Here is a 25,534-nt window from a genome sequence, read left to right as displayed (position 1 = left end):
ATTTGATAACATTTTTTATGTGTAAAAGAATATTATATATTCAATTTATTTCATTATAATATATTGCGCAGAATTTAGAGACTACTATCCCCTCAGACCATTTCCGCCATGACTCGTTAATCAACGGAAAATTCCGACATTTGTTGATAAACAAGGGAATGTGACGTTAATTTTGGTGTGCAATGTATACATTTTAATGAATATTGTTTAATGAACATCCTCGATGATGTAAATTCACGTTCAAATGGTATGATTGCCAAATAAGGCGCCCATGGCTTTCCGATATGTCTGAGGTCGACATCACCGAGGAACTGCCGAACGGTGACGATTCCGCATTCACGGAAGAACAACAACACGACGAAGACGGGACACGAGACCACGCGGATGACAACTCAATCTCAGCAGAACATGTATATGTAGCCACATCTCAAGGCATTCTGTCAGCTGAACAATTTGCAGAAAATGTGAATGCACAAAATCAGTTTAAAACAACACACATTGTGATTCATGATCAAACACTAACTGTTGATTCTGGACTGAAAACACCTTCAACTCCACTCCCCCCTCCAACACCTGCAACACCCCTTAGTAGAGAAAAAGGTTTACGGTACCAATGGGATGATTCAGTTCATGATCCAGTTTTACCAGTTCGGTGCAAAAATACAAACGGAGAATTGCACAAAGCAAAATTTGGTTCAGGTATACACCAATTTTGAGCTATTGTTTATGAATGAGTTTCGCCATTTGACGGGACTGGAAGTTTATCCGGTTAAATGACTTTATTGAACAATCGACTTTAACTGTGACATCTTAATGTCTAAAACATTGTGACATCAGAAATGTACGGGGAAATGCATGAATTTTAAAGTCATCTATATTTATATATAATTGAAAAACTATATTAGCAGTATGTGCCAACCATTCTCTTTTCAACACATTCTGTCTTCTAATATTCCAGGGGATGTGGGGTTTTTGAAATCTGAAACATAATACCAGATATAGGCAACTCCATTTAATGTTAAGGGCATATGATACAGTAGCAAGGGCAGATAATTGACTGCTTTCAAAATTTAATGCATTTTCTCTTTGCAATGTTGCTAATAATAAGCCAGACTGCCTTCATAAATAAAACGAAAGGATCACCAACATCATCAAATCGGTAACTTGAATTTAAATTAAGACAAAGTAACATAATATTTAAGCACATGAAATCTGATTTGAACCAAATTGAGACTGTTCACTCTTTTATCACCATTATCACACATTCTTTATATACATGTACATTTGTAACAGTAATTCCTATAGCCTTTTGATATACAGCCTTAACATAATGTAGCTGCACAACGGTATTCTATAAAGAAGAAACTGTGAAATAATTTTAGTGTCGAACACTGAAACAGGGAAATGGGATCTTCAGCAAAGTCCTCGAAATCTTTTCTCTGGTGGTCCTTGAAGAAAATCTGCTTGTCCTCACTATTATTTCTATTCAAAATACCAAAATTGTGTCGGTTCTTTGCAATTTTTGTTGTTCAAAACCTTTCGGACCACCACTTTTCAAGATCTCTGCCTTCAGCATTTAAAAATTTAAGTTTTTAGCTCCGAAATGAGCACATGGACCACTATTTCTCTGGCACTTAATAGTGTACTGCTTCAAAAATGTTACATTGAAATTGCAGGAAAAAATCAGATACATTCTTTTCTGTATACATTTGAAGTAGCAAGAAAATTGTTAACGGCTGTCTATCACCAATAATTGTATGATTTTCAAAAGTTTTATTGAATACTGTACAGTACATGTACATGTTCAAATGTATATACATTGTAACTTATTCAAAAGTCTATTAGATATTTAATACATGTAGGGAACACTTTTGTTTTTTTGTTATTTATAGTACAAATATGATGCAGTAATACACGAAAATTTAATTGATCTCTTGGTATTATATTGAACATGTTCATGCAAGGCTTCCAAAACGGTCATATATGCCGGACATTTGTATAATGTCCGGTAAAAGTCCGGCTGGGCAAAGCATGAAACGGTCATCTACTTTTTAGTTTTCAAGGCTTTAAAAGACGGTCATTTTAACAGAATTCGCGATCTTTTTGACCCAACATTTTGCCTTTAACAGCCACACATTTCCGGTCATAAAAGTGATATGATCATTAAGTACTATCAAAACAACCCCTACTTTAATACCTTTTCATTTTAATCAAGGCTAATTAGTTGTCGAACAGCTGAAATTTACCTGTTCAGGTGACAGGTAAACTATTTTGAAACGGACATTGATCGGTCTATTCAAAGTTATTTTCTTACATTTCAGCGGTTTGCATCTAATTAATTAAGTCAAAAAGATTTAAATTATGCATGTGCGCAGGTGTGAAATTTAATTATGCATCCTAATTTCTTCAAAAAATGCTTAAATTGTCATTGATACCTTTATCTCATGTTTATTTCGAATATTTTCTTGAAGAAATAAAGTAGAAGGAGCTACTTCCACTCATTCATGCTTTGCAAATGTACACGGAATTTACGTATCCGTCTCTGGTCCATGTTTTACCATTGTCAAGATAACATCCGGTAGATTAAAAACAAAGTTTTTATACGACCGCAAAAATTAAAAAAATTTTGGTCGTATATTGGTATGACGTTGGCGTCGTCGTCTGGCGTCGTCCGGCGTCGTCCGAAGACACATTGGTTTTCGCACTCTAACTTTAGTTTAAGTGAATGGATCTGCATGAAATTTTACCATAAGGTTCAATACCACGAAATGAAGGCTGGGATTGATTTTGGGGGTTATGGTACCAACAGTTAAGGAATTAGGGGCCAAAAAGGGGCCAAAAATAAGCATTTTTGTAACTTCCAGACAATAACTTGTGTGTAAGTGTATGGATCTCTCTGACATTGTACCAAAAGGTTCCATATCACAAAGGGAAGGCTGTAATTGATTTTGGGGGTAATTGCCTCAAAATTTTAGGAATAAGGGGCCAAAAAAGGGGCAAAAAACAAGCATTTTTCTAGTTTCCAGACAATAACTTGTGTTCAAGTGTATGGATCTCTCTGAAATTGTACTGCAAGGTACCATACCACAAAGGGAAGGCTGGGATTGAGTTTGGGGGTGATGAATCATAAGGGGGTTCAAAAAATTTTTGGGGGGGGGGGGGGGATTTTTTTTTCTTTTCTTTTTTTCCTTTTTTTTTTCTTTTAAAATTTTCCATTTTAAGTTGGTTATTTCTGATTTATATTTAAAAGCAAATAATAATGATATGGTAGGAGATACACACCAAACAGGATGTGAAAATTATTATATAATAAGTATTGTGCAATAGCAAGAAATTTTCAATAGCACAGTATTGCACAATAGCAAGAAATCTTCAATTGCACAGTATTTCGCAATAGCAAGAAATCTTCAATTGCACAGTATTGCACAAAAGCAAGAAATATCCAATAGCACAATATTGCGCAATAGCAAGAAATTGTCAATTGTACAGTATTGCGCAATAGCAAGAAATATTCAATTGCACAGTATTGTGCAAAAGAAGATACTTCGTATAAATTGCTTATTTCTTGATCAATTTCAATGGGGTTTTATTCTTGAATTCTTGGGGTTCTTTAATATGCTGAATCTAACTGTGTATTAAGTTTTTGGATTTTGGGACCCGTTTTTTAATTGGTCCACATTGAGGTCCAAAGGGTCCAAAATTTAACTTTGTTTGATTTCATCAAAAATTGAATTATTGGGGTTGTTTGATATGCCGAATCTAACCGTGTATTTAGATTCTTAATTTTTGGTTCCGTTTTCAAATTGGTCTACATTAAGGTCCAAAGGGTCCAAAATTAAACTTAGTTTGATTTTAACAAAAATTGAATTTTTAGGGTTCTTTGATATGCTGAATCTAAACATGTATTTAGATTTTTGATTATGGTCCAAATCGGGGTCCAAAATTAAACTTTGTTTGATTTCAACAAAAATTGAATATATGGGGTTCTTTGATATGCTGAATCTAACCATGTATTTAGATTTTTGATTTTTGGGCCCCGTTATCAACTTTGTCCACATTGAGGTCAAAAGGGTCCAAAATTAAACTTTGTTTGATTTCATCAAAAATTGAATTCTTGGGGTTCTTTGATATGCTGAATCTAACCATGTATTTAGATTTTGGATATTGGACCATAATAGGTGAATGTCCAATTTAAAATTTTTAAGTTCTTAGACCACATTCATTCTGTGTCAGAAACCTATGCTGTGTCAAATATTTAATCACAATCCAAATTCAGAGCTGTATCAAGCTTGAATGTTGTGTCCATACTTGCCCCAACTGTTCAGGGTTCGACCTCTGCGGTCGTATCAAGCTGCGCCCTGCGGAGCATTTTATTGACAACGTTATTTTGCACAAATAAAGAGTCTAAGGCAAATATAAGTACGCTAATGTAATTTATTGTTGCACACTTCGAATGATGCACTGCCAATTTAACAGTTTACGTCAGAACTTCGAATTTGAATCAAAGAAAGTTAAATATCGTTTTTTTTTCATGTCAATCATTGGGATGGCCAACTCGGCAACTGATTACCATAATTGCCCTTTGTTTATTTACTCTTAAGGGATTAAAATCGGGATAATATATAAAATGTCCGGCTGGCTAAAAATAATTTTGAAAGCCCTGTGTACATGTAGGTATTATTTAAATATTTTTGGGATGTTAAGATTTTGATGGGAAGAATGAATTATGGTACATGTAATTAGATCCCATTGTCATTGATATAAGTCTATTGGTTTATTAACACATTGCCTCTTGAAACTGTTTCTTTAAGTGGAAAATGCATATGAAGAGTTATGTATTGCATGTTAATTGATTATTGGGACGTCTTGTATGCAGCTAGTCTGCATAATTGCAAATTTATGCTGTACCTAATCAATCTGTGATACTGTTACATTAACGTTGTTTGCAGCGCTCTTGTGTATAGTTCCACACTATCTGTATACCATTAAATGGTTAATTATACATTCTTTTTTTAGGTGGTAGGGGTCGGTGTATAAAGAGTCTAGAGGATTGGTTTACCCCAAACGAGTTTGAGGCACACAGTGGAAGAGCCAGTAGTAAAGATTGGAAGAGAAGTATAAGATATGGTGGTCGGACATTGCAGTGTCTGATAGATGATAATATTTTACAGCCGCATGCTACTTCCTGTACATGTGCAGCATGCTGTGATGACGATGCTGTAGTAAGTACTTTATAAATACACATTCATAGCTCTTTGGAAAAAAATTTCTCCAGGTATTCATAGCAGGTTCCCAGATAGAAAATATTTGACTTATAATCCCATCATAAACAACACATGTTTGAGAATTTTAAAATTTCAACTAGACCATTTTGTGTTATTGAGAATTGGAAAAAAATTACACATAAAAATACTGTTCGGGGGTTTGTGTATAATCATGATAAAAGCAGCTTTTGAAATAAAGATTAAACAAATAATAAAAAATTTATGGAGATTGATTGATTGTTGATGCTTTATGCGGCATCAGCACAAAAAGGCTATATCACGGCGAAATTTAAGGAGATGTGGCCATGGTATGAATGACAATGAAACAAATAATATATATTTATACAAAAAAACTATGAGTTGTTCTGACTAATAAGATTAAGATTCCTTTTTTTTTAATATATTAAGTATGTGATTATTATTAATTGAAACGTAAACAGTTTCTGAATTATTTGAGAACAAAGTATTGTACTTTCACCCTATTGATCATGAGATGTCCATTTTTAAAATTTGGCTTTTTTATGTAATAAAGTAAGAGATTATACCCATCAAACAAACATTTTTATTTCTTTGCATTTCAGACAGGGCCTGTTCGATTATTTGTGCCTTATAAACGACGAAAGAAAGACAGCGAAAGTGGACCAGGTCCATTGTCTCCAGCCCCAACTACTTCACCACAATTTGTAGCAAAGAAACAACGTCTAAATTCTACAAAAACACCAACATCATCATCAATGATTCCAGCAACACTTACACCAGTCTCCATTGGGAAAGACCATGGTAAATTATAACACTTAAAGAGCTGAAAATTTTACAATAGTAAATATTTATATTAAGTTGCAAGTGAGAATTGACTTTACTATTTGTTTTATATCCATAGCTACTATTGAAATTACACAACTGAATCTTGTGGACTATAATCTCAATTTTATTACAACAGAAAATTAAAGATTTTTATAATGTAATTTTCAACATTTAACAATTTACTATACAACAATGTTCTTCTATTTAATAATGTCAAAATTTCATGAATGAGCTAATTGTAAATATTTGTATATAGGTATGATGCTTTCTCTTGCTACATCACAACCACAGCAACATGCCCATCCAATAAAAGTGACCAATACAGAGGGAGAAACTGTCCAGATATTGACCACTGATGGACATGGAAATCTTATTTCAGGAGGTAATGTCTTACTTCTAAGATCAGACAATTGTTATTGTTGACATTTGATTCCTTTTACAGGAATATTGCTACAGCATTTCACAGACAATCTTGAATATGTTGAAGGCACAAACATTATTTACGAAACTTTTTATACTTGTTACAAGTATTTTATTTTTAAAAGCATTTGCTTTTATGGTTATCGTGTAAATGCCATTTTGTTTACTTGAAATAGAGTGCACACATTTTCATTCTACAGTTCTTTCAAAATTGTGTAAAAGTATGTGTTTGCTTGACTTTTGTATTGGGAATTAAGTTCATTTGATTAAGCATTCCTCAAACGCAATATTTGAATGGAAGTTTAATAGTTAACCCTTTTACTTAGAAATTTTGATCCACTATAGGTTACGTAACAGACTTCATTTTCGAACGCAGTGATACAAGAAATTCAGCGCCCTCTTTCGGCTAATCTCGATCATTCTTATTACCAAATAATTATTAATTTTATTTTTTACGAATTAAATTTTGCTGTTATAAAAGAATACATAGGGGCTCTCTTGCTTGTTTAAATATCAAAATACTTTTGTTAATTTAACCGAAGTATTGTATTGGTAAACCTTACTGTGTTTGCGGATCTGCAACAAGTCGTGTTTATTTCCTGTGGTAATTTGTGGTATTAAGATATAGCATTACTGAACTGGTTTACCATGCCTGGTATTTCGTACGAAAGCATTTGAAAAGAAATGATCTACTGTAGAATATAACATTTTCTGTAAAATATACGGCAAATGCTTTTTCCAGCGCATTCACGCTTTGATTACTCTTATTGTGATCTGAAGAAACTATGGTACCATCTTTTGTATGTAATATACAAAATATTGTACCATATTTGCCATATCTGTCAGGACATAATCTTGCTGCCAAAAGTCGCCAAAAAAAATTTGAAAATAGCTAAAACTCACTGACTGGCTGACTTCATAGAGAAGTAATGTTGCCAAAAAAAAAATAGTAGAAATCAACAATTTTGTGATTTACAAGTAGCACAGGTAAACAGCAAGTGATCATCAGCTTGATTTGTTTTCATGACCAATTTTTTCTAATGGTAAGAGAGAAATCTTTTATAAAAACAAAAAAATCAGCTCTCTATTGGATAATTAATGTGCCATTAACAGATATCTTCATTTCTTGGTATACAATCATTCATGAAGGATTTATAACCATTTTATCATAAGGTATCATTGAGGAATTGCTCAAATATTCCCAAATACATGAAAATATTAAATCAATTCTGCTTCAAAAAATATATTCAAGACGAAGTTATCATAAAAAATACAACAAACTGGTAATCACTGTGCCTATATTGTTTATCGAAAATGGTGTTAATGATAATTATGTAAACCTGTTGAAATCAAACGAGATCTTAACAACAAAACAAACAGCGGTAGATTTAAAAGTATCTTACCCGATTTGGGTTTCACGTGACAAAGATATCTGTGATAAATGAAAGGCATTATTACAGATATTGTTTCTTTGTACAAAAACAGACGTGTTATTTCAACACAATTCATGACAGGAGGAGACAACTCTGTCAGAATTCCCAGGATAACAGTATACCTGTTATTTTTTGTAATAACTTGTTTAAGTTATAGCCTTGGTAAAGTTGTGAACCAATATAGATTTGATTGGTATACAGAAAATCTTAGGCATTGTTTTTGTTATTATAAAACACCCATGCAACCACGCATCCCATATTGCATGATAGGACCCGACACTATTTTAGTGTTTAGGCATTTAAAGCTTGGGATGGTCATTGTAAGATGCATTACTTTAATATAATCAAATATGAAAATTATTCATGTATATATTGATATATTTATATTTTGATTCTTCATCAATAGATCTAGATAGTATGACAGATTTGCCATCATCAGTGGTCCAACTGTCAATTTTATGTTGAAGTCTTTAACTTTCATCTAGTAAGCATGTCTCCCATACTTTTATGTCTGCTATATGCAACTATTGGTGCAACATTGAATACTTGTACACATTCTTCGGCAAACTGCAATAAATACCAGTGTTTCATGATACGTTTTTTTTGTTATGCCCCTGCCATAGCGGTGGGGGCATTAAGTTTTACCCTTGTCCGTCTGTACGTAATTGGTTTCCGTTCTCTAACTTGAGTTTGCCTCAACCAAATGTTATGAAACTTATACACAATGCTTATTACTACAAAACACAGATCGAGTTTGAATTTTGGTGGCGTCACTTTAACCGTTCTAGAGTTATGCCCCTTTATAAATGGAAAAATTGCTAAATTTTTAGTTTCCATTCTCTAACTTCAGTTTGCCTCAACCAAATGTTATGAAACTTATACACAATGCTTATTACCACAAAACACAGATCAAGTTTGAATTTTGGTGGCGTCACTTTTACTGTTCTAGAGTTATGCCCCTTTATAAATGGAAAAATTGCAAAATTTTTATTTTCTTCTAAATATCAAGTAATTTTTAAAGGCAGTGCTTTAATGCCTTTCTAGTTGCCGGGTTAATCCTTCCTTCCGCGATATCCAACTTATCTACGTGGGGGGTCTTTAGACTCCAAGTAGATCCGGAAATGTTGAATTCTCTCCTCTTCTTATTGCGATATAAAATGTTTTTTGTTTCATTTCATTTACATTGGGAAATAGAGAAACGATCATTGTGTTTTCTTAGTTTTAAAAACTTTTGATATATTAGTATTTTGCATTATAAGCAGTCAACCGATTGACAAACTAGAATTATTTGAATTCCGTGTGGAAAGAGCTCGGGTTAATTTCGAGTGTTATCTGCAATCTAGATGTTTATAAATCATTTCAGTCGTTGATATAATAATCAAAGGTCGACTGAACATGAATTATATTATACAATTTAAAGCGCATTTCTGTTTATGCACGTGAACCCGTCTAACTTTATTTTCGCAGTTAAATTAATTAAAGTAGCAAATTATCGTTCCTGGATAGGTGGCGCCGTGGTAGCGGATCCTGTTCCTCTACTTCCGGTTTCTACACTGTGCAACTATTTCAGTTATATTTTTAATTAACGATGCCAAGTACTTGTTGTTGTGTACCTGGATGTCATTTAAGAGGAGGACATGCATTTCCAAATGACTTAAAAAGAAGGAAAAGTTGGATCAACGCCATGGCCCATACGCAGATTGGACGAGAACACGATGATATCGTGGAGTCCATCTCAATCAGCTGTTGTTTGCAAGGCACGTTTTACTGAAAAAGACTACGTGCAGGAAACTATTCATGGTAAAACTCTATTTTCTTTGTGAAATATATAGTTATATATGTAATCGCCATGCGAATAAACCAAAGTCTGTTTACAACCGCAATTATCGTTTTAGAATAAAAGGGGGTGGGTAATTCAAGACGTCATAATTTTTTGGATTACGATTCAATGTGATCTGTTTGAGATTTTTTGGTGATTGCTACAATTATAATGATTTCTTACAAGAGGTATATCATACTGAGAATTATTTTAGCAGTAATTATGCTAATGTAGTAATGACAGGAATGCATAAGCTATGCCTCATAGACTTTCTTGAAAAATATCAATGACAATGTTAACAGGAACAAAACAATGACATGCTCTCATCTATATTATAGTTATTTAGGTACAAACAATGTGCGTTTGTTGCATAAGTCTCTCATTGTTTGTCCTTTGGATTTACATAACATACATTGAATCAGGCAAACATAGTTTTATCCAGATTGTAATGAATAAATCTAGTTAATATTTCGCCAGGTAGTACAAAGTATACATTGCTAATGGAAGTTCATTTAATTTATAAAAAAACTAATGTTTTATAACCTTTTTCAGGGCGCAAACCCACCATACAGAGACTTAAGTCTACTGCAATTCCCAGCCTATTTTCCTGGACCAAGCAAGAGACTGAATCGTCTGCAAAAAGAAAAATCAGGGCAGTTTCCTGTGAAAACAAAAGAACTAAACTTGATGAATATTGTAGTAGAAATCTAGAGGAAAGTTTTGATTGTAAAGTTGGTTTTCCTGAAGAAGTCATTCATACTGCAGAAAGGATTTATGACTGTCCACCACCAACTGCCGAGCTAATGTTGAGCTTCACAGATGGAATTACGCAAACACCATCAATGCCTATGTTTTCAGCAGAGAATTTTGAAATGAAGACACGTGACACAGCCATGCATTTTTATACCGGTTTAGAGTTGTATACTAAATTTTTATTTGTTTTGACCACACTTGGTCCAGCAGCACATTGTTTGAGATACATATATTTTCAAATTGATAGGGTGTCAGTTGAAAATCAGTTTTTTTATGACTTTGATGAAATTGAGGCATCATACAACCAACTTTGAACTGTCTAGATTCTAGATTGAATCTAGTGTTAAGAATATTGTGTATACATGGATTGTTTTTATGTCTAAACAGTGGTGTGAGGCTAACACTTGGCCATCTAGTGGTTTAGTCAGGTATTTTTCACCATCCAACTTCAAATTAAAGTTTCCTACGACTTGGATTATTATTGACAGCACAGAATATCCCGTGATAAAACCTAAAGCTCCTAGAGCTCAGGCAACCTTTTCATCAAATAAAAACAGAAACACTGCCTTTTCATCAAATAAAAACAGAAACACTGAAAATTCTTGAATGTTCGACACCTGGTGGTTTAGTCAACTATGTCTCTATGTCACATAGAGCGAATTATTGGACTTGGCAAAACATACAAAATTCTAATAAATCCTATGAATGGAACTGAAACAAAACTTTCATCTGAAATAACATTTAGTTGTTTTATGTTGTGTAATTTTAGAACTTGTATTGTGCCAAAGGATGCATAAATAAAAGTGACACAATGAATTTTGTTCTGATATATATATATTTACAATTACATGCACATGTAAATTGTAATGCATATAAAAATAAGGAGATGTGGTATGATATTCAGTGAGTTTATCAAACTAAAGTGCATAAGAAATGGGTTTAAGCAGTTACAGGTGTTACTGTCACCGTACAATCTCCAACAATGAGAAAAACTCGTACCCTGTAAAAAATTTCAGAGATCTAATAACTAAGTTTTGTTGTCTCACCTTGACTTTGGTGAATTTTTTATATCTGTTGATGTAAATATAAAAAAGAAGATGTGGTATGATTGCCAATGAGACAACTCTCCACACATGCACAAGAGACCAAATGACACAGAAATTAACAGCTATAGGTCACAGTACGGCCTTCAACAATGAGCAAAGCCCATACCGCACAGTCAGCTATAAAAGGCCCAGAAATTACAATGTAAAACAATTCAAACAAGAAAACTAACGGCCTATTTTATGTAAAAAAATGAACAAATATAACAAATATGCAACACATAAACAAACGACAACCACTGAATTACACTTTTATAGGCTCCTGACTTGGGACAGGCACATACATGTACATACAGAATGTGGCGGGCTTAAACATGTTAGCGGGATCCCAACCCTCCCCCTAACCTGGGACAGTGGTGTAACAGTACAATATAAGAAAGAACTATAAAAATCAGTTGAAAGAGGCTAAACTCATCAGATGGATAAATACAAATACAAGTGGACGTGGTAGGGTAGTTGTACATCCAAACAACAAAAAGACACTTAGTACAAATCTGAGAGTACTCGCAGTTACTGACAGCTAGTTCAAAGCCACTAACAACTGATAAAAAAATCTTGCATCTAAGACTAAATTATCAATCCGTAAGCTCCCTTTAGAATTTTATAAATTTTAGATTTTACATTTCTGAGTTATGGGGTTTTATTCATTAAAAAAGGGGGGATTTTCCAGTTTTTAGACAACAACTCAAAAATGCTTTAAGCAGTTCACATGAAACTTTGGTGAATTATTTATAGCTATTGATGTAATCTCCCTATTGATTTTCATAAATTTCAAATATGACATTGAGAAGAAATTGAACTTTATTTGTTTATAGTCTGGCAAAGATTTATTAAGTATTGCACAACAGCACAGTGTATTGCACAACAGCAAGAAATCTTTAATTGAATATAAATTCAATTCATATAACCGATTTCAAGTTCATTGACTACATTTATTCAGAAACTATAATATGTCAAATATTTAATTACAATCCAAATTCAGACCTGTATCAAGCTTGAATATTGTGTCCATTTTTGCCCCAGCTGTTCAGGGTAGTACCTCTGCGGGTGTATCCAGCTGCGCTCAGTGTATCAGTTTATTTCTTAATTAAGAACTCCTTTTTATACGACCGCAAAATAATTTTTGTGGTCGTATATTGGTATGACGTTGTCGTCGTCAGTGTCATTGTCCGAAGACACATTAGTTTTCGCACTCTAACTTTAGTTTAAGTGAATGGATCTCAATGAAATTTTAAAATAAAGTTCAATACCACAAAAGGAAAGTGGGGATTGATTTTGGGGGTTATGGTACCAACAGTTAAGGAATTAGGGGCCAAAAAGGGGCCAAAGATAAGCATTTTTGTAACTTCCAGACATAACTTGTGTGTAAGTGTATGGATCTCTCTGACATTGTACCACAAGGTTCCATATCACAAAGGGAATGCTGGGATTGATTTTTGGGGGTAATTGCCTCCAAATTTTAGGAATTAGGGGCCAAAAAGGGGCAAAAAACAAGCATTTTTCTAGTTTCATGACAATAACTTGTGTGCAAGTCTATGGATCTCTCTGACATTGTATCACAAGGTTCCATATCCAAAGGGAATGCTGGGATTGAATTTGGGGGTAATTGCTTCCAAATTTTAGGAATTAGGGGCAAAAAAGGGGAAAAAACAAGCATGTTTCTAGTTTCATGGCAATAACTTGTGTGTAAGTGTATGGATCTTTATGAAATTGTACTACAAGGTTCCATATCACAAAGGGAAAGCTGGAATTGAGTTTGGGGGTAATTGCCCAAAAAGTTTAGGAATAAGGGGTCAAAAATAAGCATTTTTCTAGTTTCCAGACAATAACTTGTGTTCAAGTGTATGGATCTCTCTGAAATTGTACTGCAAGGTACCATACCACAAAGGGAATGCTGGGATTGATTTTGGGGGTAATTGCCTCCAAATTTTAGGAATTAGGGGCCAAAAAGGGGCAAAAAACAAGCATTTTTCTAGTTTCATGACAATAACTTGTGTGTAAGTCTATGGATCTCTCTGACATTGTATCACATGGTTCCATATCACAAAGGGAATGCTTGGATTGATTTTGGGGGTAATTGCCTCCAAATTTTAGGAATAAGGGGCCAAAAAGGGGCAAAAAACAAGCATTTTTCTAGTTTCATGGCAATAACTTGTGTGTAAGTGTATGGATCTTTATGAAATTGTACTACAAGGTTCCATATCACAAAGGGAAAGCTGGGTTTGAGTTTGGGGGTAATTGCCCTAAACGTTTAGGAATTTGGGACCAAAAAGGGGCCAAAAAACAAGCATTTTTCTAGTTTCCAGACAATAACATGTGTTCAAGTGTATGGATCTCTCTGAAATTGTACTGCAAGGTACCATACCACAAAGGGAAGGCTGGGATTGAGTTTTGGGGTGATGAATCATAAGGGGGTTCAAAAAGTTTGGGGGGGGATTCTTTTTCCTTTTTTTTCTTTAAAATTTTCCATTTTAAATTGGTTATTTCTGATGTATATATAAAAGCAAATAATAATGATATGGTTTGAATAGGTAAATTAAATTTTTTTAAGTATCTTAGACCACTTTCATTCTGTGTCAGAAACCTATGCTGTGTCAAATATTTAATTACAATCCAAATTCAGTGCTGAATCAAGCTTGAATGTTGTGTTCATACTTGCCCCAACTGTTCAAGGTTCGACCTCTGCGGTCGTATCAAGCTGTGCCCCAGCGGAGCATTTTATTTCATTAATAAATTACTTTATGCTTGGAAATATAATTTTGCTTGGAGTTGAAAGAGTTGACATGTTGCAATGTACATTTACTCTACATAGTTCTATGGTACCAAATCAAAAGTTTATATAAAGAAAGAAGTCAAAGGTTTCCCATCATAGTTTAGTTACATACATTTTTTTTTGTACCTGAGGTCGTTGAATATAGATCATTATATAAATAAGGAGATGTGTTATGATTGCCAATGAAAAAACTAAGGATTTTCTTATCCAAGGAATAGATTACCTTAGCCGTATTTGGCACAACTTTTTGGAATTTTGGGTCCTCAATGCTCTTCAACTTTGTACTTGTTTGGCTTTGTTACTATTTTGATCTGAACGTCACTGATGAGTCTTATGTAGACGAAACACACGTCTGGCGTATTAAATTATAATCCTGGTACATTTGATAACTAATTTGACTATAAACATAGATAAAAAAGGTACAAACTGGACATAATGCACTAGTTCATAAACAAGTGAGAACAATCGCTTTCATATAGTGCTCAGAATATGACATTCATAAAACTTATTCAATATCATTAGAGAACTCTAAATCTTAAATACTGAAAGCCACCTCTGATAAGTACACTGTACTATGCAAGATAATGATATAACTGGACTTAAAATACACACAACCTGTAATTAACTGCCTTTACAGCGCTTTCGTGCTTTGATTAAAATTGGAGTTATCTTCCTTTGTCCATGATTATAGTTGAATCAACTACAATCAATGCTTTATACAATGCAATGTTTAATTTTGACTTCCACTGTTAAAACACAGATCAAGTTGAATTTGGGTAGTGTCTCTTTAACCATTATTGAGTTATGCCCCTTTATAAATCAAAAGATTGCAAAATTTTTAGTTTCCATTCTGTAACTTTAGTTTGCCCCAACCAAACATGATGAAACCTATAGATACACAATATTCATTACCACAAAACTAAGATCAAGTACAAATTTTTTGTTTCTGTTTTCTAACTTTAGTTTGCCTCAACCAAATGTTATGAAACTTATACACAATGCTTATTACTACATAATACTGATTAAGTACGAAATTTGGAGAGAACACTTTTACCATTCTTGAGTTATGTCCCTTTATAAACATAAAAATTGTTGAAAATTTCCTTTCTGTTCTCTAACTTTAGTTTGTCTCAACCAAATATGTAATAAAACTTATACACAACCGTTCTAGAGTTATGCGTGTTTACAAATAGAAAAATTGCTGAATTTTTAGTTTCTGTTCTCTACTTAAGTTAGCCTCAACCAAATGTTATGAGACTTACACACAATGCTTATTACCACAAAACTCAGATCAAGTTCAAATTTGGGTAGCGTCACTTTTACCGTTCTTCAGTTATGTCCCTTTATAACTATATGCTATGCAAGCGGGGGCATCATCTTTGTCCACATGTGGACACTATCAACATTTATTTTACATATATATGGGTTATATTTAGTTACTAAAACTAACAGAATATTTTCTTTTTTCTTCGATTTGTTTTGTTGTAATAATTCAATACGGTCAATTGATAAAGTATCAGTAATATTATCATCTATTTTGACGTTATCATAACCCCTATCTAATAATTTCACTTTAAAATTAGTTCGTTTGTTTATTTATTTGTTGTGGTCACTTGTGTTTCTTATCTGCCGTATTGCCTCACTTTTAATAAATCCTCGGAATACATGCTGTGAGTGACAGCTATTTCTGTGCAGATAGAAATAAGAATTTGTTTCTTTAAAATGTATTTCAAGGTCAAGAATGCCATGTGTTGTAAATCTTTGACCTTTACCGTAATTACAAGAACATCTTAGAACGATATTTTGTTGTTTGAGATTTCATAGGTGAACTTCAATAAGGGGTTATAATTATTTGCTAGACGAAAAAAATCAAGAATTTCATCTGATGTTCCATCATATATTATGAATCTATTGTCCCTATATCTGCCATGATAGAATATTTTGTCTTTATGTTGAAATGCAGAAGTTATTTGATTCATTATTTCAAATAAATAAATTTATTATTAATTGGCCAGACTGTTCTTATCATCAGATATATACTGGGAATAAGTTTTTCTTGACCTTTCATTAATAAATGGAGGTAGATGCACAAGAGACTAATGCATGAAATCATTGTTAGCAATTGCTGTACAGATTGCCGATAATAGGACATGCTCATACTATAGCATTTAGATGCTGTAATGATGGTTCCCTTACCAGAATGATACATGTAGTACAAAAAAGCTGAAAGAAAAGAGATGTGGGGCCAGGGGTTTAAGTCAATGATACAACAACCCAAGGGCACAAAAAATGGAAAGACTTTTAAAGGTCAAATTATGGTCTTCAATGATAGACTGGAATCTATACAAAATGTCAAAGTTCAAATTGCTCCAAATCTAGAAAATTTGTGCATGAATTTAATAGAACCAGCAAAGATTTGCCATCAACATCAAAGTCTCAAAATGACAAAAAAAATTAAAAATAACTAAAGACGAGCACTGATGAGGTTCCTGACTTTGAACAAGCACATGTGGCAGAACTAAATTATTTTTTTTTATTTTGGCCATTACCCTTTTAATCTTGGTCAGTGGAATAACAAAAGGTTGAACACTACTTAAATGACAGATGTACTACTTGTCACATTTTGTTTCAGATGCTGTAATGATGACGTCCATACCAATGACACCTAAGACACCTCACGGATCTGCAATATCTTTACCTGATGTTAATGAACAACGTCAGTGGTGGCAGCTAGAAGAGGTAAATTATTATTTTGTGCCATATAAATATATAATATAATCTGAATTATTGCATAGTTTTGTTTCACTTAAATGTAGCTACTGAGGGAATGCTGGGGTTAAACCTTGGACTGTATCTCAGTTTCTTACATCATTATTGATTTAAACTATCTTAGATTTTGCAGGTTTTTTAAATTGTTGAAAAGCCATATCTGTATAAACAACTTCTGTAATGTGTTAATGAAAAAGGACAACATTCAGCATACAAATGGAATGAAACGAAATATGCTGTATGATTTGATTTATTAATTTTTCTGACTGTTACTTCAACGCAGGATACTTCTTTTAAACAATCACAGACAATCATATCTTCTTTTAGATGGCTAATAATCTTCTTACTCAAGCTCAGCAACTGAAGGCCATGGTAGAACAAGCCAAGCAGCAGAGTCAGTTAAGCAGAGAAGCTGCCATACAGCAAGTCAAAATGCAGTGTGAAAAAGAAAAACAAGAAGTAGGTTTTGATCTTTCTACAGAAAGGTTTTGTCTGATGACATATATTCTAAATACAAATCCTTGCAATAATTATTTTTGAAAGGTTACTGTGATTAATATATATTCATGGGAACCAATTTGTGTGGATTTAGAAAAAAAATGTATTTACTTGGATATTTTATGTCGTGGGTTTTACATATTCTGCATACAAATCAATATGAAATTTTTCCTTTATTGAACACTTAAATTCCTGGTTTCCTTATACCCTCAAAATCCATGAAAAATAATGAACCCACAGTATCACAAGTTGTGTAACAATGAGAGAATAGTTAAATAGGGGGAAATTGTAAACCAGGGGAATTAATGTGTGCATAGATCATGGATCTTAGAAACATGCATTATTTTAACAGGGTTGGCAAAGTATTACCCGGGCGGGAAAACCTGGGTTTTTCCCGGGCTTTGCAATACTCATAGAAATGGGTAATACTGGGCAATACTGGGTAATATGATTTTTCAAGCTTATTTTTACACAAAATAGTAAAGACTTGTTGTAGTTTAATAGTATCATAGCTAAATAAATACATATTATACAGATAACCATTGAGGGTCAGTCCTGAAGATTGAAAATTCAATTTCTTCCTTTTATCCACTAATTCTATGTAGGCAGAATACAAGTTTTGGACATTTCAGGATACCTTGTTAATTTCCAAGCTTTGTTTCAATATTAAATCCAAGTTGAAAAAAAGCATTTTATTGCAGTGTTTAAGTAAATTGTAAATTTTAATGTTATACAATCATATTTCTAAATAAACACCCAAAGGGGAAAGGCCATGAACACTTAAAGAAATCAAAAGGCTGATTATTGCTATATTATCAAATCTGTATTATAATCTGAATAATTACATATTAATTGGTGATGTACATAAACATATGCATGCTAAAACTTAGTAAACATTTTTAGTTATGAACAAAAAATGATTAAAAGTAATTTTCCTTACATAGAATTGTTAATTCTTAATATTAGTTCTATTTATTAAAAAAACAAATTGAAGTGTATGACTTTAATGTATTGCATTTGTGATTAATCACTGAATCCTCTTTAAAATTCAGGGCAATATTTCATATTACCCAGTATTGCCCAGTATTACCCGGTAAAACCCGGGTTTTCCCAGTATTTCCCACTGGGCTGGGCAATACTCATAAAACCCGGGTTTTTGCCAACCCTGATTATTAAGTCTCCCAAACGAAGTTTGGGAAGACTTATTGTTTTTGCTCAGTTCTTATTATTATTATTATTCTTCTTCTTCTTCTTCTTCTTCTTCTTCTTCTTCTTCTTCTTCTTCCGCCGCTTTTAAATTTGAACTTGTCCGCACCCGTTCTCCAAAACCGCTTGTCAGATTAACTTAGGGTTTCACAATATGTTAGACTAACATGTCTAGTGGTGCAATCAGGGTTTCGTTTGTGCAATGGGGTTTATAAAGGGGTACTTTGAGGGGCAAAAAGAGTAGAGGGTTTTACTATAGAACCCTATGGGATTTTATTTTTTAAAATTTTCAAATGATTATAAATTGAAAACCTTTTGTGATAGACACAATCTTTTTAATTGAAAATGTTCTAAATGATAAAGCCCATTAAATGAAATACAGGGTTAGTCCCCAGGGGTCACCCTCACCCCCTGCCATTTAAGAAAGTTCTAATACCTTGTAAGTGGTCAAGATCCCCACCCCTAAACCATATATATTTTGGTTTGTTATGCTAAGATGGTTTAAATGATATACAGGGTTAGTCCCTAGGGGTCATCCCGACCCCCTGCCATTTGAGAAAGTTCTAATATCTTGTAAATGGTCGAGATCCCCACCCCTAAACCATATATATTCTGGTTTGTCATGATAAAGCACATCAAATGAAATACAGGGTTAGTCCCCAGGGGTCACCCCCACCCCCTGCCATTTAAGAAAGTTCTAATATTTTGTAAGTGGTCAAGATCCCCACCCCTAAACCATATATATTCTGGTTTGTCATGATAAAGCACATCAAATGTAATACAGGGTTAGTCCCCAGGGGTCACCCCCACCCCCTGCCATTTAAGAAAGTTCTAATATCTTGTAAGTGGTCAAGATCCCCACCCCTAAACCATATATATTCTGGTTTGTCATGCTAAGATGGTTTGAATGATATACAGGGTTAGTTCCCAGGGGTCACCCCGACCCCCTACCATTTGAGAAAGTTCTAATATCTTGTAAATGGTTGAGATCCCCACCCCTAAACCATATATATTCTGGTTTGTCATGATAAAGTACATCAAATGAAATAAAGGGTTAGTCCCCAGGGGTCACCCCCACCCCCTGCCATTTAAGAAAGTTCAAATATCTTGTCAGTGGTCAAGATCCCCACCCCTAAACCATATATATTCTGGTTTGTCATGCTAAGATGGTTTGAATGATATACAGGGTTAGTCCCTAGGGGTCATCCCGACCCCCTGCCATTTGAGAAAGTTCTAATATCTTGTAAATGGTCGAGATCCCTACCCCTAAACCATATATATTCTGGTTTGTCATGATAAAGCACATCAAATGAAATACAGGGTTAGTCCCCAGGGGTCACCCCCACCCCCTGCCATTTAAGAAAGTTCTAATATTTTGTAAGTGGTCAAGATCCCCACCCCTAAACCATATATATTCTGGTTTGTCATGATAAAGCACATCAAATGTAATACAGGGTTAGTCCCCAGGGGTCACCCCCACCCCCTGCCATTTAAGAAAGTTCTAATATCTTGTAAGTGGTCAAGATCCCCACCCCTAAACCATATATATTCTGGTTTGTCATGATAAAGCACATCAAATGAAATACAGGGTTAGTCCCCAGGGGTCACCCCAACCCCCTGCCATTTAAGAAAGTTCTAATATCTTCTAAGTGGTCAAGATCCCCACCCCTAAACCATATATATTCTGGTTTGTCATGGGAAGATGGTTTGAATGATATACAGGGTTAGTTCCCAGGGGTCATCCCGACCCCCTGCCTTTTGAGAAAGTTCTAATATCTTGTAAATGGTTGAGATCCCCACCCCTAAACCATATATATTCCTATTTGTCATGTCTCGAACATTTGAATGACATATACGGTCAGTCCCCAGGGGTTCCCCCCACCCCCAATGTTCTAATATCTTGTAAATGGTTGAGATCCCCACCCCTAAACCATATATATTCCTGTTCGTCATGTAATGAACATTTGAATGACGTATAGGGCCAGTCCCCAGGGGTTACTCCCCACCCCCAATGTTCTAGTATCTTGTAAATGGTCGAGATCCCCACCCCTAAACCATATATATTCTGGTTTGTCATGCCAAGATGATTTGAATGATATACAAGGTTAGTCCCCAGGCATCACTAATGCATATAACTTTACTGGACCAAACCAATTTTCACTGGACGTTGCCCAATGTCAGGCGACCCTGGGAATTACGAATTATGGGAGCTTCGTTTGGGAGACTTCGTAACAGCATCCTGTTACAATCATTTCTTGTTTATATTAGCTTTAGCTGACATTCCTTCATTTTTACCACAGTTAATGGTTAGCATGCTCCTTTTAAATGTCACTAATGATGGTTTGACCAGAAATTCTTTAATTTGTTCTATGCAATATTTGCTTGGTTTAATTTTTCTTCATATATGTAAGATTATATTGTCTGGCTCAGTTGTCTCAGACAGGCCATAATCTTGCCGGCGAAATGACGATTTAAGTCGCCAAAGAATTTTTAAAATCGCTAAATCTCGCCGGCCGACTGACTTCATAGCGAAGTCAAATCGCTATCAAAATCGGTAAAAGGGAGACAACTTGTGATTGACAAGTCTCACAGGTAAAAAAAATGGCGGCTGACAAGGAAAATCGAGATTTTCGAAACGACCAAGGACTAATACTGTCAACGATCAAATTAGATAAATACAACGGCGACTTTGAACATCCTCGGATATAACTTTCAAAACTGTTCAAACGGAAAACTGACCGTCTGTTTAAGTTATCATTTTACGATAATTTTCATCTGAGGATGTTGCGTAATCACTCAGCTGATTTGTTTTATTTTTACAACTTACACGAGTCGATCAATTTTACTATTCGGTAGGTAAAAGGTTGGAATTAACGGTAGATTTATTATATTGATTGAATAGAAATTGAAATATAAAAGATAGAAAGACTGCTGATGGATAATGTGATGGCAAACGTACGACACTCGACCAGGTTGTGATCAGCAGTGGATTGTTTCTCACGACCATTTCGTTGATATGGATGATATTTTTAAAAAAATAATAGAAATTAGCTCTTTGTCGGATAATTAATATGCGATTGAAAAATATTTTCATTTATAGACTTACAATCTTTAACGATAATCTCAATTTACAACTAACCTATAAAATCACGGTCCTGGACATTCAATAATGTTTTACAAAATAATGACAAGTGGTGATATAAATTAAATTCCCAGTCATGTGAAATTCAACAGGAAAACTGGGAGTTATATTTTTTCTGGACTTAAATAAATTGAGGCAGTTGCACATGAATTTAATGCATCATAATCATGATAATATTACTAGGCTACTCCCTCCTGTCCCAATCAACAAATTTTATTTAGAACACAATGGTATCAATAAATAAATAACAACTATATATTGTCTAAACCTTTTTATTAAGAACTTTCTATATATACATTGTGTACAATAACATATGAAAAAACTGCAAGTATATCTTTTATTGAATATAAAACAATTTCCTTAGTGATAAGCATGAAAACACGATGCAACCGAAACGGTAATGGAATCTCACTTCTCCAAGAAATTGACCACTTCTCCCTTCTCTCTCTTGGAAGGAGAAGTCACTTCTCCCTCTTCAAAATCCTAGATTAGGCCCTGGTCTCAGACATGGGGAAATTTTTCTTCAACAGAATGCAAACTTTTATGGTACACCTACACTCAAAAAGTACAGTTCAATTTATGTCACGCAAAAAAACAAATCTTCCTTTTTTTACATTTGTACATGTTTCCATCCTGTAAAAGGTTGAATCATTCATATTAATGAACTAAATATTCCCCAGATTATCTTTACTAACAATGATTTATTATGTATGTGAGGCATACATAAGAACTGTTTTTAGATACTTATTATATATAGAAAATTTGAAATAAAATTATATTTCTATTCATTCATACATGCACATCTAGATATGAATAAAAATAGATATGAGGTATTTGTCAAATAGACAGCAACCCAACTTAATGAACTAAAGATATCTGGACCATAACATAGTCTGTAAAAATGAACAGGTGTCTTCACAATATGTCAACCTCTGACGTAAATCATCCAGAGTCTATAAAAGTAGTGAATAAATTAAACATCAAAAGATCTGCTAGTAACACCCAACTCTCAAACTAACAAAAAAGCATTAAGATATGACATATGACAACTACTGAGGAGGTTCCTGACATGGGGTGGGGGAGGCGCTCAGTGGTTGAGTGGTGTTTGTTGTTTACTGTTTCAATATCCTGTCAACACTGAGGTTGTGACCTCAAAACCCGCACATGGCAGATTGTTCTACTCTAATTTTAATTTACTAAGATTGTCAGTTTTATTGGTGATTCCCCCCTGGCTCTTGGCTTCCTCCACCAATTAAACAGACCACCATGATTTAGCTAATAGTGCTGAAAGTGACGTTAAAGACCAACAGTCAATCCTGACATCGGACAATCACATGTAAATGTGAATTTTGAAATAGGATTATGTGGTCATTTTAGGTATCAAAATCCTGGGAACATAGTGCAAGAGCATAGTAATTTTACTTACAGCATAAATGCAGGTTTTATGCAGGTCTATATATATCATTTTAGTATTGTTACATTTGATATGTGAGGAAATTACCTACAATAGTTACTGAATGAGATTTTTTGTAGGCTTTACAACAAACTAGATTAGAATTCCAAATACAAATGTCCAGAGCATTGATGGAAGAGAGGGCACAGAAAGAAATGGCCGTGCAGCATGCACTGGCATCATCTAGGGCAGACCTTCAGGACAAAATTGATTCTGTGACTGTAGTTGCTGTGGATAAAGTTACATATAATGATAACTGGGCACAACAACAAAATGATCAAAATCAGATTCATGTTGAAATGATTAATGGTGAAATGGTAGAAGACGACTCTGACAAAGATAAAGGAGTGGATGGTTGAAAATAGGTGTTCACTTGTTGGAATAGATGAAATCTAACATTTCTGTTATAAACAGAGATATTTTTTAATGACCTTAAGACACTCATAAATGAGTTCTTACCAATCAAAATGGTATATTCATGAAACAAATCATGTAAAATGCATTTTTCAAAACTAGTTCTTTTGAATGGAGTATTTATGATATCTGTTTGATATTTGTCATGTTTATTAGTTGCTATGGTAATAATACATACGATACAGCTAAATTGGAATACATGTATGTTTTTGTTACAGCCGTTTTAAAACATTTGAAATATTTTTTTAAAGTAACACCTTGTTTAATTTTAATGCTTTATTTATGAATAAAAGAATTGAATTGTTGGATATCAAAAGGGTCAGTTTACAAGATAAAGATTGTCAATATGTTAAACGGTAATGTTTTATAAAGCTTTAAAAAAAAAGTCTACAAAAATAAAGAATGTGAAAGTCGTGCTGCAATTGGAAAACTTTAGTTCAAAATGTATTCTCTGGGACAGCTTTGAAAATTAAAGAAGTTTCCTTGCATTGTTCTTCAGTATTTTTTAAATTTTAATTATGTAGACGGCAAGTTTGAACTTGAGCTTTATCAATGACTGTATTTGACAGTTTTGGTCTGGATACATACATCATACCTGCCTTTCAACTGCAGTCTATTCATTGTAAATAAGAAATACTTTGAGATAAATGATGAAATGCTAAATGAATTAGGTCTTACTCATGTTTATTTCTGTTTTCACAGAATATAGCACCAAATGTATTTAAACAAAATGTTGGTATAACATCTGTTGTTAGGTGTCAGATAATAAGGTGCTGGTCAGTATTTTGTTTATCCTGCAAGTTCCATCTTTTTATGTTATGTTAAAAAATGAACAGGCTTAATGGACAAAAGAAATTACCCGACTAGTGGATATGTGTTATTCAGTGTTAAATTCTTCATACATATTTCCTTTTTCAAAAACCTCACATTTACCCCACTAGTTAATATATCATATGTTATCATCATTACATTTCTGCATGTGTATTTGAAATATTTGTAGCTAATTGAGTCACATGAAACATATCAATTTCATATAAAATGAGACGCAGCTTACAGAAAAGGAGGAAATTGCAATACAATTTGTCAAAAGTGCTTAAAAAGATGCAGTAGTTAATTGTTTGTGTATTGTGTATATATTTTTGTATGTGTATATAAATTGTTTATGTCTGAAATTCCTTTTACTGTTTTTGGTATTGTAAATGAAATGCAAATGTGTTAGTTATTTTATGTGTCAATAAAAACAAAGCATTATCTTGATATTCCAACCTTTTTCTTTTCATATCCTAAAGTCATATTTCATTTTCCACCAAGCATTTAAAAAATCTGGCAGATTCAGGGAAGGTCGTAGAGGGTCAATCCCTTTGATAGGAAAAATTTTCATTTTTATGGCCCCTCAACAAAGTTGTCAGGGCCAAATAGTTTTACCCTTATCTGTCATTTTGTCATTCCACAACAAACAGTTATACAGACTTATTTTCTAAACGCCTTCACATATTGAGCTGATTTTTAGTATGTGAGTCTTATATGATGAGTTACATATGTATGACTTATGTTTGGTTCAGCACCATTGATTTTGCTGAAATTAAGGGCTTTAGACTTTGAAAATTTTGTGAAAATATCAGTTATACAGACATTTTTGATTCAGCCATGTTGGATATATGTGATCACTCTGGATTTTGAGAT

The 25,534-nt window shown here is 33.7% G+C and overlaps 2 protein-coding genes across 2 annotated transcripts; both read left to right on the top strand.

Annotated features, from left to right (window-relative positions):
• The first annotated feature begins 96 nt into the window (after window positions 1–96).
• LOC127725599 (deformed epidermal autoregulatory factor 1 homolog) lies at window positions 97–25,110 on the top strand. Its single transcript, XM_052232685.1, has 7 exons — window positions 97–699; window positions 5,017–5,222; window positions 5,846–6,044; window positions 6,325–6,450; window positions 17,002–17,108; window positions 17,466–17,597; window positions 23,518–25,110. Exons 1-7 carry the CDS (start codon window positions 285–287, stop codon window positions 23,794–23,796), a joined length of 1,464 nt encoding a protein of 487 aa, XP_052088645.1. The 5' UTR covers window positions 97–284; the 3' UTR covers window positions 23,797–25,110.
• On the top strand, window positions 9,424–11,309 carry LOC127725612 (uncharacterized). The gene is made up of 2 exons (XM_052232701.1): window positions 9,424–9,721; window positions 10,293–11,309. Exons 1-2 carry the CDS (start codon window positions 9,637–9,639, stop codon window positions 10,805–10,807), a joined length of 600 nt encoding a protein of 199 aa, XP_052088661.1. The 5' UTR covers window positions 9,424–9,636; the 3' UTR covers window positions 10,808–11,309.
• Window positions 25,111–25,534: the final 424 nt, after the last annotated feature.

Source organism: Mytilus californianus, unplaced genomic scaffold (genome assembly GCF_021869535.1).
Source record: "Mytilus californianus isolate M0D057914Y unplaced genomic scaffold, xbMytCali1.0.p SCAF_15, whole genome shotgun sequence".
Classification (NCBI taxonomy): Eukaryota; Metazoa; Mollusca; class Bivalvia; order Mytilida; family Mytilidae; genus Mytilus; species Mytilus californianus.
This window is presented reverse-complemented; position numbering and strand designations above follow the sequence as displayed.